Raw genomic sequence first — 17,919 nt, forward strand, 5'->3', positions numbered from 1 at the left:
TGAAGGTTCAGTTGGGGCGATTGAGAGTTATAAGGTAGCCAGGAAGGATCTAAAGAGAGAGCTAAGAGCAGCGAGAAGGGGACATGAAAAGTCCTTAGCTGGTAGGATTAGGGAAAATCCAAAGGCTTTCTATAGGTATGTCAGGAATAAAAGGATGACTAGGGTAGGTATCGGTCCAGTCAAGGATAGTAGTGGGAAGTTGTGCGTGGAGGCGGAGGAGATTGGAGAGACACTAAATCAATACTTTTCGTCAGTATTCACTCAGGAACAGGACACTGTTGCTGGTGTGAATATTGAGTCACAAGTGATTAGAATGGATGGCATTGAAGTATGTAGGGAAGAGGTTTTGGGAATACTGGAAAGGATGAAAATAGATAAGTCTCCTGGGCCTGATGGCATTTATCCTAGGATCCTCTGGGAAGCTAGGGAGGAGATAGCAGAGCCATTGGCCTGGATTTTTATGTTGTCATTGTCAACGGGAATAGTACCAGAAGACTGGAGGATGGCGAATGTGGTCCCCTTGTTCAAGAAGGGGAGTAGGGATAGCCCGAGTAACTATAGGCCAGTGAGTCTGACTTCTGTGGTGGGCAAAGTCTTAGAGAGAATTGTAAGGGATAAGATTTATGAACATCTGGACAGGAATAACGTGATCAAGGATAGCCAGCATGGTTTTGTGAAGGGCAGGTCGTGCCGCACAAACCTTATTGAGTTCTTTGAGCAGGTGACTAAGGAGGTGGACGAGGGTAAAGCAGTAGATGTTGTGTATATGGATTTTAGCAAGGCGTTCGATAAGGTACCCCATGGTAGGCTAATGCAAAAACTACGGAGGTATGGCATTGAGGGTGCATTAGAGGTTTGGATTAGAAATTGGCTGGCTGGAAGGAGACAGAGGGTAGTAGTTGATGGTATAGGTTCATCTTGGAGTGCAGTTACTAGCGGTGTACCTCAAGGATCTGTTTTGGGACCATTGCTTTTTGTTATCTTTATAAATGATCTAGAGGAGGGGCTTGAAAGCTGGGTGAGTAAGTTTGTGGATGACACAAAAGTCGGTGGAGTTGTGGATAGTGAGGAAGGATGTGGCAGGTTACAGTGGGATATAGACAAGTTGCAAAGCTGGGCAGAAAGGTGGCAAATGGAATTCAATGTAGCTAAGTGTGAAGTCATTCACTTTGGTAGGAGTAACAAGAAGATGGATTACTGGGCTAATGGTAGGCTACTTGGTAGTGTGGATGAGCAGAGGGATCTTGGTGTCCATGTACAGTTGCCACCCAGGTAAATAATGCTGTGAGGAAGGCATATGGTGTACTGGGCTTTATTGGCAGAGGAATTGAGTTCCGGAGTCCTGAGGTCATGTTGCAGTTGTATAAGACTCTGGTGCGGCCTCATCTGGAGTACTGTGTGCAGTTTTGGTCGCCATACTATAGGAAGGATGTGGAGGCATTGGAACGAGTGCAGAGGAGGTTTACCAGGATGTTGCCTGGTATGGTAGGAAAATCGTATGAGGAAAGACTGAGGCACTTGGGGCTGTTCTCATTGGAGAAAAGAAGGTTTAGGGGAGATTTGATAGAGGTGTACAAGATGATTAGGGGTTTAGATAGGGTAGACACTGAGAACCTTTTACCGCTAATGGAGTCAGCTGTTACAAGGGGACACAGCTTTAAATTAAGGGGTGGAAGGTATAGGACAGATGTTAAGGGTAGATTCTTTACACAACGGGTTGTGAGTTCATGGAATGCCCTGCCAGTAGCAGTGGTGAACTCTCCCTCTTTATGGTCATTTAAGCGGGCATTGGATAGGCATTTGGAAGTTATTGGGCTAGTGTAGGTTAGGTAGGATTTGGTCGGCGCAACATTGAGGGCTGAAGGGCCTGTACTGCGCTGTATTTTTCTATGTTCTATGCTTCCTAACATGGCTCCTGAAGGTTCTGGCCTTAAGTTTCAGACTATGTCTAGAAAATAATTCTAGAATCATCAACCAGTGGAAACAGCTATCTTTATCCATCCTATATTGACCTGAATACTTCGATCAGATCACCCCTTTCCTTCTAAATTCCAGAAAATATAGGCCTAATTGTATAATCTGTCCTCATGACCTATCATTCTTATATACGTACACTGTACTCCCTCCAAGGCCAATATATCCTTCCTAAGGTGAGGTGTCCAGATCTGCTCACAATACACCAACTAGGGTGTGCTCAGAGTTTTGTATAACTGCTGCATAATTTCTGCATCCTTGTGTACTCTTTTCCTCTAGACATAAAGACCAGCATTCCATTAGCTTTCTTGATTATTTTCTCTACCTGTTTGTAACATTTTAAGATCTATTGACCTGAACCTCTAAATCTCTATGGACATTCCGTGTATTTAACATCCTACCATCCAGAAAGTATACTGATCAATCCTTTTCAAGTTAAAATGGATCACTTGCTTAAATAGAACTCCATTTGCCATTCACTTTGTCAATTGATATCCCTTCGTAATTTTGTGCTATCGTAATTTTGGATATATGATATTCTATGCTATTATTCAAGTTGTTAATAAATAATGTGAATTATGAGGCCTTAACGCTGATCCTTGTAAGACGCCAGTGGTTGCATCCTGCCAATTTGAGTACTTAACTATTATCGATGTTTCGGGCATGAGCCCTTTTTCAGGAAGAAGGGCTCATGCCCAAAATGTCGATTCTCCTGCTCCTTGGATGCTGCCTGACCTGCTGCGCTTTTCCAGCAATACATTTTCAGCTCTGATCTCCAGCATCTGCAGTCCTCACTTTCTCCTACTTAACTACTATCCCTACTTTCTGTTGTCAGCCACTCAACCACTCAACCAAATACCCACAGGTCAGTAATTTGCCCACAATTCTGTGGGCATCTACCTCAGTAAATAGTCACTTACATGGGACTATCAAATACCTTCTGGAACTCCATGGAAACAGCATCCATAGACATTCCCCTGTTAGTCACCTTAGTCACCTTTTCAAAATGTTCAATGACGTTTGTCAGGCATGACCTATCTTTCATGCCTCCAGGCTGGCTCTCCCTGATTATCTGAAAAGTTAAAAGGTGTTTAATTACCATATCCTTCATTATAGACTCCAGAACCTTCCCCAGCATTGATGTCAGCCTAACTGGCTTGTAATTGCCCAGTTTTCCTCTTTCACCCTTTTTCAAAAATGGAGTGATAGATGACATTTTCCAATCCAGAGGACAGCTCTTATATCCAGGAAACTCAAAGGTTATAGTCAAGGTGTCTAAAATGTTCCCCCACTTCCTCTAATATCTCTTCTAAAATTATTTTTTATGAACACTTCTTAATTATAAACCTTGTGCTGTACCTCTCCTGGGAGCAATTCAAACATTAACTCTGATTTCTCATGGGGTCAGTCTCATGAGGACAGTGCAGAGAGACCTTTACTCATAATTTAAAAGAGCAGACTGAGCTTTACCCTGCAACTAACCCCATGTTGTGTCTGTCCTTGGAGTGTTTGATGGAGATACTGGAACAAGAACTTTATCCTGTATGTAACCTGTGCTGTACTGACCAGGATGTGTTTCATGGGGACAGTGTATATAGAGTTTGATTCTGGATTTAACTCCAAGCTGTACCCATGCTATTCTACAGGAATAGTACAAGAAAACTGGGGGAATAGCAAATTTGTCCCCTTTTTCAAGAAGGGGAGTTGGGACAACCCTGAAAATTATAGACCAGTGAGCCTTACTTCGGTTGTGGGTAAAGTGTTGGAAAGGGTTAGAAGAGATACGATTTATAATCATCTAGAAAGGAATAATTTAACTAGGGATAGTCAACTTATTGAGTTCTTTGAGAAGGTGGCCAAACAGGTGGATGAGGGTAAAGCGGTTGATGTGGTATACATAGATTTCAGTAAGACGTTTGATAAGATTCCCCAAGGCTATTGCACAAAGTATGGAGGCATGAGATTGAGGGGGATTTAGCAGTTTGGATCAGAAATTAGCTAGCTGAAAGAAGACAGAGGTTGATGGTTGATGGGAAATATTCACCTGGTGGTGTACGACAAGGATCTGTTTTGGGTCGACTGTTGTTGATCATTTTATAATGGATGAGGGCAGAGAAGGGTGGCTTAGTAAATTTGCAGACAACACTAAGGTCGATAAAGTTGTGGATAATGATGAAGGATGTTGTAGGTTACAGAGGGACATAAATAAACTGCAGAGCTGGGCTGAGATGTGGCAAATGGGGTTTAATGCAGAAAAGTGTGAGGCGATTCACTTTGGAAGGAGTAACAGGAATGCAGAGTACTAGGCTAATGGTAAGATTCTTAGTAGTGTAAATGAGCAGAGAGATCTTGATGTCCAGCTACATAGATCCCTGAGAGTTGCACCCAGATTGATTGGGTTGTTCAGAAGGCGTACAGTGTGCTAGCTTTTATTAGTAGAGGAATTGGGTTTCAGAACCATGAGGTCATGCTGTACCTGTAAAAAAAACTCAGGTGCGGCCACACTTTGAGTTTTGCGTACAGTACTGGTCACTGCATTATAGGAACAATGTGGAAGCTTTGGAAAGGTTTCGGACGTGATTTACTAGGATGTTGCCTGGTGTGGAGGGAAGGTCTTATGAGGAAAGGCAGAGGAACTTGAGGCTGTTTTCGTTGGAGAGAAAAAGGTTGAGAGGTGACTTAAATGAGACATGTAAGATAATCAGACGGTTAGACAGATTGGACAGTGAGAGCCTTTTTCTCAGGTGGCGATGGTTAGCATGAGGGGGCATAGCTTTAAATTGAGGGGTGATAGATATCGGACAGATGTCAGAGGAAGTTTCTTTACTCAGAGAGTAATAGGGGCGTGGAATGCACTGCCTGCAACAGTAGTACACTCGCAAAATTTAAGGGCATTTAAATGGTCATTGGATAGGCATAAGGATGAGAATAGAATAGGGTAGGTCAGATGGGCTTCAGATTGGTTCCTCAGGGTGGTGCAACATCAAGGGCCAAAGGGCCTGTACTGTGCTGTAAAGTTCTATGTTCTATTCAACACTCTAGGCCACTTACATATTATTATTATTATTATTATTATTATTTGTTTGTATGATTCTGTTTGAGAAGAATCAAAAAGATGGGATTTGGGAAGTTTATTGAAAATTGTGTGATTAAGCTACAGCAGTAACAAGGATTAAATTTGCAAAAAGCTGATTTGCAGGTGCAGTTGAAATGAAGGAAGTCAGTCCAAAGCAGAAATTAGATTATGTGGTGAACAGACTGTTGCTTAAACCTTGCGGTTCAGATATGGGGAGCAGCTTGGGAGTATGTCACAGGGAGGATCAAGTCAAAATATATAAAAAAAAGGATTAAAGCTGTTGCTGCAGAGTTCTCAACTTGCAACTGTATAGTCACCATATAAGAAGAAACAAGGCCAGATATTTCACAAGATTGCGGACTTGTTCCTCTTTTCTTGGCAACCCAACACAAATTCTTGTACTGGACTGGACCAAGTTGGGAAGTACAAGAGCATTTAAAAGTTTCATGCATGAAAACAAAAAAAAATAGGCAGACAAACATTCAGTAGATAGAACATTTCAAGTGGGAGATGATGTATTGGTATTCTGAAATGTTATGGGGATACAATCATATTTGGCACCAGAGACACAGGTAATGATAGCTTATCATTGAATTTGAATTCAGTTAAAAACCTTGAATTAAGAGTCAAACGATGACCATTAACCCACTGTTGATTGTCAGATAAACCCATTTGATTCATTATAGTTCATTTACGGACCTGGGCTGTAAATTTTCTTTATTCTTTGTCCTTGGAAGGAAACTGCTGTCCTTACCTGGCTGAGCCTACATGGACACTAGACTGGCAGCCTGAACTTCCTTCCCATTCTTCCCCTCCATTTGTTTGCTTCCACCCCTTTGTTTTGTGTGTCTGTTGTATGTTTACTTGTGTAGAGAGGGAGTTTACAGGGGTTTTAGAGTTTTAATTAGTTAAGTGATATGTCAATTATTCATCATTATTTATCTAATAGCTGGAATCTATTTATTTGTAATAATAAGTCTTGTTGAGTACAAAGACATGGTCCATGCTTTCTGGCAATTTGGCCCTGAAAGTAAATAGGGAAATCTTGTGTGCTTTTATAAAATTGTTTAACTTTTGTAATGACTCTCACAGGTCTTGATTTTCAGTGTGATACTCTGGTGAGCATACTCAAAGGTCCCAGGTACATCTACGATTTTTCAGTGAACATATGTTGCCTATACTAAAGGAATAGCCTTATCTGCGATGGTTGCGGCACATACGGCTTTCTGCAGTGCGTCCAGAGTATTCTGCGCTCCAGTCACTCCAGTATCGAGTTGTATCATGTAACATACAGCGTAGACGGATTAGGTACTCAGTGCCTGGTGACAACTGGCACAGGCGCGCCTCTTTCTGCAGTTGGTTGATGACAGCCACCATCTGTGAAAATAAAAGTGAGGAGTTTAAAGCACCGTACAAAAGTCCCCACAGTTCAATGAAGTGCCACCCTTAATTATTGCCAGAAGCTGACTTCCACCTGACATGTTCCCAGGCCAAAACCCAATATGGTTAGCACTAACCTGTCTCCAGGCAGACTCTCCATGTTCTCTGTACTGCAACTGGCATTTAATTTGCCGTTTAATATTCATTGTCCAGCTTATAATCAGACAGTGGCTGTTTTGTTGATCTGCTTGTATGATGGGATAGACAGGCTGCTCTAGCTTCACTAATGTGAAAACAAAGAGGAAGCAATAGTCAGGATAAAAATTTCAGAGAAATACAGACTAGCATTGGCAGCTGAGGTACAAAATTTCTCAATTACAGTATCATAAAAACTTAGAGAAAAGATCTGATAAAGTCAAGCTTGAGAGATTCATCAATGACCCAGATGCTGTGATTTTCCGATTGCCATTACTGTATTCTCAGGGTTTCATCACCCAAACCTCGATACTGTAGCATTGAGGTTCCAGATACTGTAGTGTCAGGCACCCAGCTACAATGGGAGACCCACATACTGTAATGTTGGGATGCATGTGCCGTAGTGGACAGCAAAGAAGGTTACCTCAGATTACAACAGGATCTTGATCAGATGGGCCAATGGGCTAAGAAGTGGCAGATGGAGTTTAATTCAGATAAATGCGAGGTGCTGCATTTTGGGAAAGCAAATTTTAGCAGGACTTATACACTTAATGGTAAGGTCCTAGGGAGTGTTGCTTAACAAAGAGACCTTGGAGTGTAGGTTCATAGCTCCTTGAAAGTGGAATCGCAGGTAGATAGGATAGTGAAGAAGGTGTTTGGTATGCTTTCCTTTATTGGTCAGAGTATTGAATATAGGAGTCGGGAGGTCATGTTGCGGCTGTACAGGACATTGGTCAGGCCACTGTTGGAATATTGTGTGCAATTCTGCTCTCCTTCCTATCAGAAAGATAATGTGACCTTATAGAGATTTACAAAATTATGAGGGGCATTGATAAGATAAATAGACAGAGTCTTTTCCCTGGGGTGGGGGGAGTCCAGAACTAGAGGGCATAGGTTTAGGGTAAGAAGGGAAAGATATAAAAGAGACCTAAGTGGCAACTTTTTCTCACAGAGGGTGGTACGTGTATGGAATGAGCTGCCAGAGGAAGTGGTGGAGGCTGGTACAATTGTAACATTTAAAAGGCATTTGGATGGGTATATGAATAGGAAGCGTTTGGAGAGATATGGGTCAGATGCTGGCAGGTGGGACTAGATTGGGTTGGGATAACTGGTCGGCATGGACGGGTTGGATCGAAGGGTCAGTTTCCATGCTGTACATCTCTATGATTCTATGACTCTACACAATACAGTTACTGTTGTGTCAGGGTCTGTATTGTTGCACAGACAGAATAGTGACATCCCAGATACTATGCTGCTATAGTGTCTGCTACTTAGTGTCGTGTGTCCCAATGACTGGAGCATTAGAATCCCAGTGATAATAGTGTTAGCATCCTTATTATTGTAGTAAAGTGCCTCAGTCACTGTAGTTTTAGGTCCCAGTTACTGTAATGTTGGAGTCCCATATTCTGTACAGTCAGTATTCCAGTTATGTTAGGTTCCCAGTTCCTATCGTATCAAGATTCTAGAACTGTCAGGGTTCCAGTTACTGCAGCATCAAGGTCTGTGTTGATGCAGTGTCGGGGTCTCTGTTGATGCAGCTTCGGGGTCTGTGTTAATGCAGTGTCGGGTCTGTGTTAACGCAGTGTTGGGGTCTATGTTAAAGCAGTGTCAGGATCTGTGTTAATACAGTGTCGGGGTCTGTGTTAATACAGTGTTAAAGTCTGTGATAATGCAGTGTCTGGGTCTATATTAATGCAGTGTCAGGGTGTGTGTTATTGCAGTGTCAGGGTCTGTGTTAATGCCATGTTAGAGTCTGTGTTAATGCCGTGTTAGAGTCTGTGTTAATACAGTGCCAGGGTCTGTGTTACTATAGTGGCAGAGTCCATGTTATTGTAGTCTCAGAAACCTTAGTGTTAGACTACCTGATACTTTAGTATCAACCCCCAGTTAATGTTGTGTCAGGCTGATGGGTGCCAATTGCCGCACTCACCTGGTGTTACCGAAATGTGATGCTGTCAGGTTGTCACAAATGCTATCGCATCAGGTATCAGTTACTGTGGTGTCATGGTCCCAGAGAGCGGAGTGTCATAAACCCAGATGATACAGAATCAGATAACAGATTTTTTAGTGTCAATATGTGTAAACGCAGTGTTGGGGTCTGTATTAATGCAGTGTCCGGGTCTGTGTTAATGCATCAGAATGCCTGATACTGTAGTGTTGGAGTACCAGATAGTTTGCTATTGGGGTCCCAGGTATTGTGGTGCTGGTGTGATGGGTCTAAATTACAAAATGCATGATCTCAGCCACTGTAGCGTCAATGCCCTTGATTGCAAAGTATCAGGGTTCCAATTGCTATGGTGTTGGGATCTCATTTATACTACTGTCAGTGTATCAGTGTCAAAATCCAGGTCACTGTAATGTCAAGATCCCAGTTACTGTAGCTCTGTGCTGTCTAATGGATATTCAATGACAGAGAAAGCTGGAAAGAGTAATTGGTACAGACGGAATGTCACCATATGACAAATGAGAGATCAGCAGTTGAGGGAGAATTAAAGAACAATGTTTACAGATCTTCAAAACTCACTCACCTACATCCATTGCATCAAGGCACAGGACTTCAGATACTTGGGATCCAAGTTCATTCTCCGCAAGAACAAAGATATCATCAGTGGAGAAGAGACGGAGTTTGTCACGGGGCACAGTACAGGAATGGGAATCTTGAGAAAAGCAGTCACTCCATTCTGCATCCATTCCATGATTATGACACTTACCCAGATTCCTAAAGGTTGTGAGGAAACACATAGACATAGATCAGCAGGCAGCATGGGCAGACAATTTCCTTCAGAGGAAAATGTAGGATCAATAAGTTCAGAGAATCCTGGGTGTCAGACACAATTGAGGACTGGAAAAGGAAAAAGAGTCTCAGTCATGGTGGCATCAAAACCCTTGATTGCAAAGTATCAGGGTCCCAGTTGCTGCAGTGTTGGGATCTCAGTTATACTAATATCAGTGTATAACTTTTAGTGGGGCGGCACAGTGGCTAGCACTGCTGTCTCACAGCACCAGCGTCCCAGGTTCAATTCCAGCCTTGGGCAACTGTGCGGTGTTTGCACATTCTCCCCTCGTCTGCATGGGTTTCCTCTGGGTGCTCCGGTTTCCTCCCACAAGTCCAAAGATGGTTAGGTGAATTGGCCATGCTAAATTGCCCATAGAGTTAGGTGCATCAGTCGGAGGGAAATGGGACTGGGTGGGTTACTCTTTGGAGGGTCGGTGTGGACTTGTTGGGCCGAACGGCCTATTTCCAAACGGTAGGGAATCTAATCTAATCTAAATCAAAAGGCAGAAAATCATCTGTGGCCCATAAGGAATATAGGAAATGCAGGAGGGAACCTAAAAATGCAATTAGAAGAGCAAAAAGGGACATGAAGAAGGACTTGTGAACAGGTATACAGAGAATCCTAAGGTATTTTATAAATACATTAAAAGGAAGAGGTTAACCAAAGAAACAGTAGGGCCAATAGGAACACACTGAAGAGCATTCAGGGACATAGACTGTGATAAACATTAGTTATAGGGATGTGGTCGCAACACAGGCTCAGTCAGGTAGATGGGTGACTAACACGAGAGGCAGGCAGGTGATGCCAGAGACTCTTGTAGCTATTTCCCTCTCTAACAGGTATATGGTTTTGGATACAGTTGAGCAGGTAGTTTCTCAGCAACTATAACAGCAGCAGACTGGCTCTGCCGGAGAGCAAGGTCAGGCAAGATGCAAGCAAGCTATAGTGCTGAAGTCTCATTAATTAGTGGCACGGGTAGGCGTTTCTATGGCCACCATGATGATGCTGCTCCTTTAACAAGGTTATGTGGTCCTTGATTGTTTTTCAGAGCAGTCATAAAGACACAGGTTCTGGGGTATCTCGTTTGGGTAGTTTTTAGGGCCAATTTGATTATAGCTAACAAATACTGTCTCAGGCAAAAGGCAGTTAAGTGTTTAAAAAACACACTTGCAGAATGAAAGGGCAGTAGCCAGTTCTCCCAGCTCAGCTTATCTGTGGTTTGGTTTGTTTTGGTTTTGACCTGGCTGTTCAGAGCAAGCAGTCAGTTTTGAGGCTGCTGGTCAAAGAAACAGTCACATGGATGTTGTGAAACTTGAAAGGATTTAGAAAAGATTTACAAGGATGTTGCCAGAATTCGAGGATCTGAGCTACAGGGAGAGGCTTTATAGGCTGGGGCTGTTTTTCCTGGAGCATCAGAGGCTGAGGGTTGACTTTATAGAGGTTTATAAAATCACGAGGGACATGGATAGGATAAATAGACAAGGTCTTTTCCCTCGGATGGGGGAGTCTAGAACTAGAGGGTTTAGGGTGAGGGGAAATATATAAAAGAACCTAAGGGGCAACCTTTTCACATAGAGGATGTTGTCTGTTTGGAATGAGCTGCCAGAGGAAGTGGTGAAGGCTGGTATAATTACAGCATTTAAAAGGCACCTGAATGGATATATGAACAGGAAGGGTTGAGAGAGATATGGGTCAAGTGCTGGCAAATGGGACCAGATTAGGTGAGAATATCCGATCAGCATGGACAAGTTGGACCAAACGGTCTGTTTTTGTGCTGTACATCTCTATGACGCTATGAGTGTGTAGTCTATTCCAGGGATTAGCCTGCTACACATTCTCTGACTGCTTCCAATGCATTTGCATCCTTCCTTAACTAAGGTGACCAATACAGTACACAGTAATGCAAATGTAGTCTTATCGTTGCCTTGTATAATTGAAATTTAACCTCCTTACTTTTATATTCAATGTCCTTCACAATAAATAATAATATTCCAGTAATTTTCCTAATTATAGGAAAATTGTATCAGCATGCGAACCTTTTATAATTCATGCACTTGGACACTCTGATGTCTCTGCAATATCTCAGTTTCAATAATTTGCTCCTTTTTCTAATTCTTTCTGCCAAAATGGACAATTTCACATTTTTCCACATTATATTCCATTTGCTACATCTTTGCCCATTTACTTAATGTTTCTCTATCCTTAGTAACCTCATGCCTTCTTCACAATTTATTTTCCAAATTTCTTTATGCCATCAGCAAATTTAGGAACCATACCATTAGTCCCTTCATCTAAGTGATTTACACAAACTGTGAAGGTTGAGGCCTGAGCTCTGACCCTTGTGGCACACTATTCATTTCATCTTGCCAACTAGAAGATGACCCATTTGTGCCTACTCTTTGTTTCCTGTTAGCCAACCAAGCTTCTATCCATAACTTCTACACAATGAGCTTATATTTTCTGCAACAAGCTTTGACATGGTACCTTGTCTAATGCCTTCTGAAGATCTAAGTACATTACATCCACTGGTTTCCTTCTACCAATAGCACATGTTACCTCTTCAAAAACTCCAATAAATAGTTCAAACATAATTTCAGTTTCACAAAACATGTAGTCTCTACTTGATTAGCTTGAGCTTTTTGAAATACTTTGCTGTAATCTTTCTAATAATAGCCCTAACATTGTCCTTCCAGCAGATGTGAAGCCAAGGCACTTATAATTTCCTGCTGTTTCCAGCCTTTTTTGAATAAAGCAGTTACATTCACTATTTTACAACCCAGTGGAGCCTTCCCTGAATCTAGGGAATTTTGGAAAATTAAAACCCCAATGCAACGGTTATCTCACTAGCCACATTTTTAAGAGTTTAAGATGAAGTCCATCAGGATCCAAGGAATTGCTCATCCACAGGTGCAACAATTTGTTCAGTACCATTCTTTTGTGATTGTAATTTTCTTGAGTTTCTCCATCCCTTTCATTTCTAGAATATTACTTTCATCCTCTGTTATGAAGGCTGATGCAAACTGCCACTTTAAATAATCTGTCATTGGTGTATTTCCTATTTTTAAACTCTAGACTGATTTTCTATAGATCCAACACTCACTGTGTTAACTCCTTTCCTTGTTAAATAATTACACAAACACTATCTGTTTTAATATTTCTCACTAGCATTCTCTCATACTGTAATTTTCCTCTCCTTCTTAATGTTTTACCTCTCCGTTAATGGAACTTCCACATTGTGGACTTCAATTCAAGAGGTTTGCTGATGGCCAATTAGATGCCTGAGGGACTCTTGCAGTAATAGAGACCTGCAGCAGAGGATAAGGCTCTTAAGTCCATCCATGCCAATCAAAACATTAACATTTGCCAGCACTTAGCCCATAGTCTTGTAAGCCATGGCATCACAATATACATCTAAATACTTATGAAATTTTACAAGAGTTTCTGCCTCTACAACTCCTACCAGCAATGTGTTCCAGATTCCCTCTACACTTTGGGTGAAAAACCCTTTCCCACATCTCCTCTAAACCTTCTGTCCCTTACCTTTAATCTATGCTCCTTTGGCAGTAATCCCTCCATCAAGGGGAAAAGCCTTTTCTGTCTACCCTATCTATGACCCTCATCATTTCATACATCTCAATTATATCCCTCTCAATCTTCTATGCTCTAAGCAAAATAACCCCAGTCCAATCTCTCCTCATAAGTAGCCCAGGCAATATCCTGGTAAATCTCCTTTCCACCTGCTCCATTATTATCACATCCTTCTTGTATTGTGGCTTCTAGAACAGCACACAAAACTCTAGCTGAGGCCTAACCAATATTTTATACAGTTCCAGCATAATCTCCCAGCACTTAAACACCACACTATATATCTTCTTAACTACTTTATCCACCTTCTCTGATACATTAAGGGACAAGTGGACATATCCTCTACATTCATCATGTGTTCATTGTTTGTCCTGCCAGAGTGTATCACCTCATATTTATCCAGACTGTACTCCATTTGCCATTGATCTATATCATCTTGTAGTCCACGGCTATCATCCTCACAATTTTCCACCCCACCAATCTTTGTATCATCTGCAAAATTATTGATCAATCCTCTTGCATTCTAGTCCAAATCCACAAATAGCAAGGGCCCATTGCTGACTCCTAGTGAACCTCATTGAACACAGACACAAAACACCCCTCCACCATCACCCTCTGCTACTTGCCACTCAGCCAATTGTCTCTCCAGTTTGCCAAATTTCATTGAATCCCATGAGCTTTTACCTTTGATATCAGCATCCCATGAGATATTTTAGTAAAAGCCTTCTGAAGTCTGGGAAGACTACATCAAAAGCACTGCCCTTATCTACACACCTGGTCACCTCTGAAAAAAATTCAGTCGAGTTGGTCAAACATGATTTCTCCTTAACAAAACCATGCTGACTGTTCTTGCTTCTTCCCTGCCTCTGGTGATTTCTTCAGTCTGTCCACACTAGGCTCACTGTGGCTCTTCCCTGGTTTTCAGACCTGTAGGCAAGACTTCAGACAGCCCAAAAGAATTCCAGACATAGAAATACATACACAGAGTAGCAGACAATAGTGCAGAGTAAAGAGAAAGAGTAACAAGCAGTAAGGCAGACACAATGTAACAGACACCAGTAAACAAATTAAAGAGATAGTAATATACACGAAAGCAGACAGGTAACATTGGACTTTTCTGGTGGGTGAAGATGATTATTTTCCATGAACATCAAAGTGACTGATCAGAATCAGAGAAACCCTAAGTGCAGAAAGAGGCTGTTCAAGTCTATTGAGTCTGCACCGACCCTCTGAAGATCATCCTTCCCTGATCCAGACCCTCATCATAAATCATCACCAATGGTGTGGGAACATATGTTAGGAGTTTGCTGATGAAGGACATTGGTTTTATGATTGTTGAGTGCGAGTTCCATCTTTTAATATCCCTTACTGTACCAGCATCAACATGTTGGAGCTTTCTGGTCATAATTCACTGTCCATTTGTTCAAGAAGCTTCACTCCAGTAGGAAGTTTGGCTCCACTCAAATCAAGATGGAAGCTTGATATAAGCTGGAATGAAGATGCACCATGTTTGACGTCTGTCTTAACCTCAAAGGCTCTTTAGGGGATCCATTGGTCAAGATAACTGCTCATAGTTCACCATCAAACAGGCAAGAATGACAATGAACTTTGCAAGATGTTCCTGATCTTCCTAATGTCTCACAATTTTGCAGGAGTTTATAGTCAAATGATTTTGTCAAGTTTGAAAATGATATGTGAAGAGATTGATGTTGCTCACAACATCTTTCATGTAGCTGGCAAGCTGTGAAGATCTGAGGCTGCGCCTCTTGATCGCCTAAACCCACAGAAAGATCTGGAGAGTTACTCTTCACCTCGTGTAATGAGTTACCGTCAGAGAATTCTTGCAATAATTTATCCTGCAATGTACAGTAGTCTAATTGGACTCATCGGATGAAAGAGCTTGTCATTTAAAATAAAGCTGTTGGACTGTAACTTAGTGTGTTGTGATTTCTGACCAGATACAGAACAACCATACACACGCGCGCGCAAACACAGTCATCAACAGACAGTAAAACACAAACAGGACAATATTCCCAACATTTACACCAAATGATTGATGTCAAGTTATTTTACAGAATGTTGATGGCATTATTACCAGGTGACCAAATTAACTTCAATAGGTGGGGGCTTGTGGTAATTGTCCCAGTAACTCACTTTATTCTGCGGAGTGTGTAGATTGTTCGGATGTAAGGGTCTCTGCCTGGATCCCAGCTGCATGTCATGCTGATTTTTTCCTTCCAGCTTGTTACACAGGTTAAATTTGTTGGCTTCATTGGAGGAACTGGAAACAGAAACATGGGTTGCAAATTGAAGCACTTGCAAAGGTACAGTACGCCCTGAACAGAACAGGTAGGCTGAATGATTCGGTCACCTTGCTATCAAGGGTTGCCACCTCTATCTAGATCAATTGCATGATGGAACCTTCTGCAATATGTTGCCTTTTAAGGTGATATTTTCACATTTGTTACCAGCTGACTGATCTTCTGTATGGCACTGCCCACGCACATTGCAGGGTGTGACATGGACTCCAGTGTGACCCATCTCAGGATGGTCAAAAGAGAATGAGAAGTGAAGGAAGTTCTGAGAGGGGACAGTCAGAGATCATGAAATTGGTTCCTGAACTTTGACCTGTGAGTATGGTCGTTGTTGGCTCTTCAACTGTTGCTCTGTGCAAGTTGATCAAAAGTGAAAATCCGTTCAGAAAACTCACTGAACCACAGCATGATCCAATACCATCCTAACCTGCTGCCTGGGAAGATTCAGCTCTGAGGAGTCTGCCATACCACCCTTTCTCTGCTCTCACCAGAAGTGAACCAATTGTCATAAATTAGAGTGGTGCTGGAAAAGCACAGCAGGTCAGGCAGCAACCGAGAAGCAAGAAAATTGACGTTTTGGGCAAAAGCCCTACATCAGGAATGGAGGCAAGGAGCCTCCAGGGTGGAGAGACAAATGGGGGAGTGGGGGAAGCTGGGGAGAAGGTAGCAAAGAGTACAATAGGTGAATGGGGGTGGGGATGAAGGTGATAGGTCAGAGGGAGGTTGGCAGGCAGGACAGGTCATGGGGACGATGCTGAGCTGGAAGATTGGAACTGGGGCAAGGTGGGAGAGGGGGGGAGAGGAAATTAGGAAACTGGTGAAGTCCACATTGATGCTCTGGGATTGAAGTGTTCCGAGGCAGAAGATGAGGCGTTCTTCCTCCAGGCATCGGGTGGTGATGGAGTGGTGGTAGAGGAGGCCCAGGACCTGCATGTCCTCAGCACATCCACCAATGTCATTTATTGTATCCGTTGCTCCCGATGCAGTCTCCTCTACATTGGGGAGACCGGACGCCTTCTCGCAGAGCGCTTTAAAGAACATCTCCAGGACACCCCCACTAATCAACCCCACCTTCACATGGCCCAACATTTCAATTCCCCTTCCACTCTGCCGAGGACGTGCAGGTCCTGGGCCTTCTCCATCTCTGCTCCCTCACCACCCTGCGCCTGGAGGAAGCATGCTTCACCTTCCGTCTCGGAACAATTCAACCCAAGGGCATCAATGGAGACTTCACCAGTTTCCTCATTTCCCCTCCCCTCCACCTTACCGCAGTTCCTAACCTCCAGCTCAGCACCGACCTCATGACCTGTCCTACCTGCCAATCTCCCTTCCCATCTATCTGCTCCACCCTCCCCTCTGACCGATCACCTCCATCCCCACCCCCATCCACCCATTGTACTCTTTGCTACCTTTTCCCCAGCCCCACCGTCTCCCCCATCCCCCACCCCTCTGCATTTATCTCTCCACCCTGGAGGCTCCCTGCCTCCATTCCTGATTAAGGGTTTTTGGCTGAAATGTCGATTTTCCTGCTCCTCGGATGCTGCCTTACCTGCTGTGCTTTTCCAGCACTACTCTAATCTAGACTCTGGTTTCCAGCATCTGCAGTCCTTACTTTTACCCAGTTGTAATAAAACCTCATCTGGTTTATAGAGTCACAGAGTCATAGTGGTGTACAGCATGGAAACAGACCCTTCAGTCCAACCCGTCCATGCTAACCAGATATCCCAACCCAATCTAGTCCAACCTGCGAGTACCCAGCCCATATCCCTCCAAATCGTTCCTATTCATATACCCATCCAAATGCCTCTTAAATGTTGCAATTGTACCAGCCTCTGGCAGCTCATTCCATACACGTACCACTCTCTGCATGAAAATGTTGCCCCTTAGGTCTCTTTTATATCTTTCCCCTCTCACCCTAAACCTATGCCCTCTAGTTCTGGACTCCCCCACTCCAGGGAAAAGACTTTGCCGATATAACCTATCCTTGCCCCTCATGATTTTGTAAACTTCTGTAAGGTCATCCCTCAGCCTCCGACGCTTCAGGGAAAACAGCCCCGGCCTGTTTAGCCTCTCCCTGTAGCTCAAATCCCCCAACCCTGGGAACATCCATGTAAATATTTTCTGAACTCTTTCAAGTTTCACAACATCTTTCTGATAGGAAGGAAAGCAGAATTGCACACAATATTCCAACAGTGGCCTGGCCAATGTCCTGTACAGCCGCAACATGACCTCCCAACTCCTGTATTCAATACTCTGACCAATAAAGGAAAGCCAAATGCCTTCTTCACTATCCTATCTACCTGCAACTCCACTTTCAAGGAGCTATGAACCTACACTCCAAGGTCTCTTTGTTAAGCAACACTCCCTCGGGCCTTACCATTAAGTGTATAAGTTCTGCTAAGATTTGCTTTCCCAAACTGCAGCACCTCGCATTTATCTGAATTAAACTTCATCTGGAACTTCTCAGTCCATTGGCCCATCTGGCCAAGATCCTGTTGTAATCTGAGATAACCCTCTTCACTGTCCACTACATCTCCAATTTTGGTGTCATCTGCAAACTTACTATCTGTACCTCTTCTGCTCGCATCACAATAATTTACGAAATGACAAAAAGTAG

The 17,919-nt window shown here is 42.9% G+C and overlaps 1 protein-coding gene across 2 annotated transcripts in view; it reads right to left on the minus strand.

Moving 5' to 3' along the window:
* Positions 1 to 17,919, minus strand: part of LOC132830060 (interleukin-6 receptor subunit beta-like) — a 151,675-nt gene that overhangs the window by 90,359 nt on the left and 43,397 nt on the right. For both annotated transcript variants that reach the window (XM_060847525.1, XM_060847526.1), the window contains exons 4-7: positions 15,142 to 15,268; positions 9,154 to 9,344; positions 6,568 to 6,713; positions 6,271 to 6,427 (exon numbers count right to left, since the gene is read on the minus strand). In XM_060847525.1, coding sequence (XP_060703508.1) covers positions 6,271 to 6,427; positions 6,568 to 6,713; positions 9,154 to 9,344; positions 15,142 to 15,268 — 621 coding nt within the window. The remainder of the gene's footprint in view (positions 1 to 6,270; positions 6,428 to 6,567; positions 6,714 to 9,153; positions 9,345 to 15,141; positions 15,269 to 17,919) is intronic.

Source organism: Hemiscyllium ocellatum, chromosome 30 (genome assembly GCF_020745735.1).
Source record: "Hemiscyllium ocellatum isolate sHemOce1 chromosome 30, sHemOce1.pat.X.cur, whole genome shotgun sequence".
NCBI lineage: Eukaryota > Metazoa > Chordata > Chondrichthyes > Orectolobiformes > Hemiscylliidae > Hemiscyllium > Hemiscyllium ocellatum.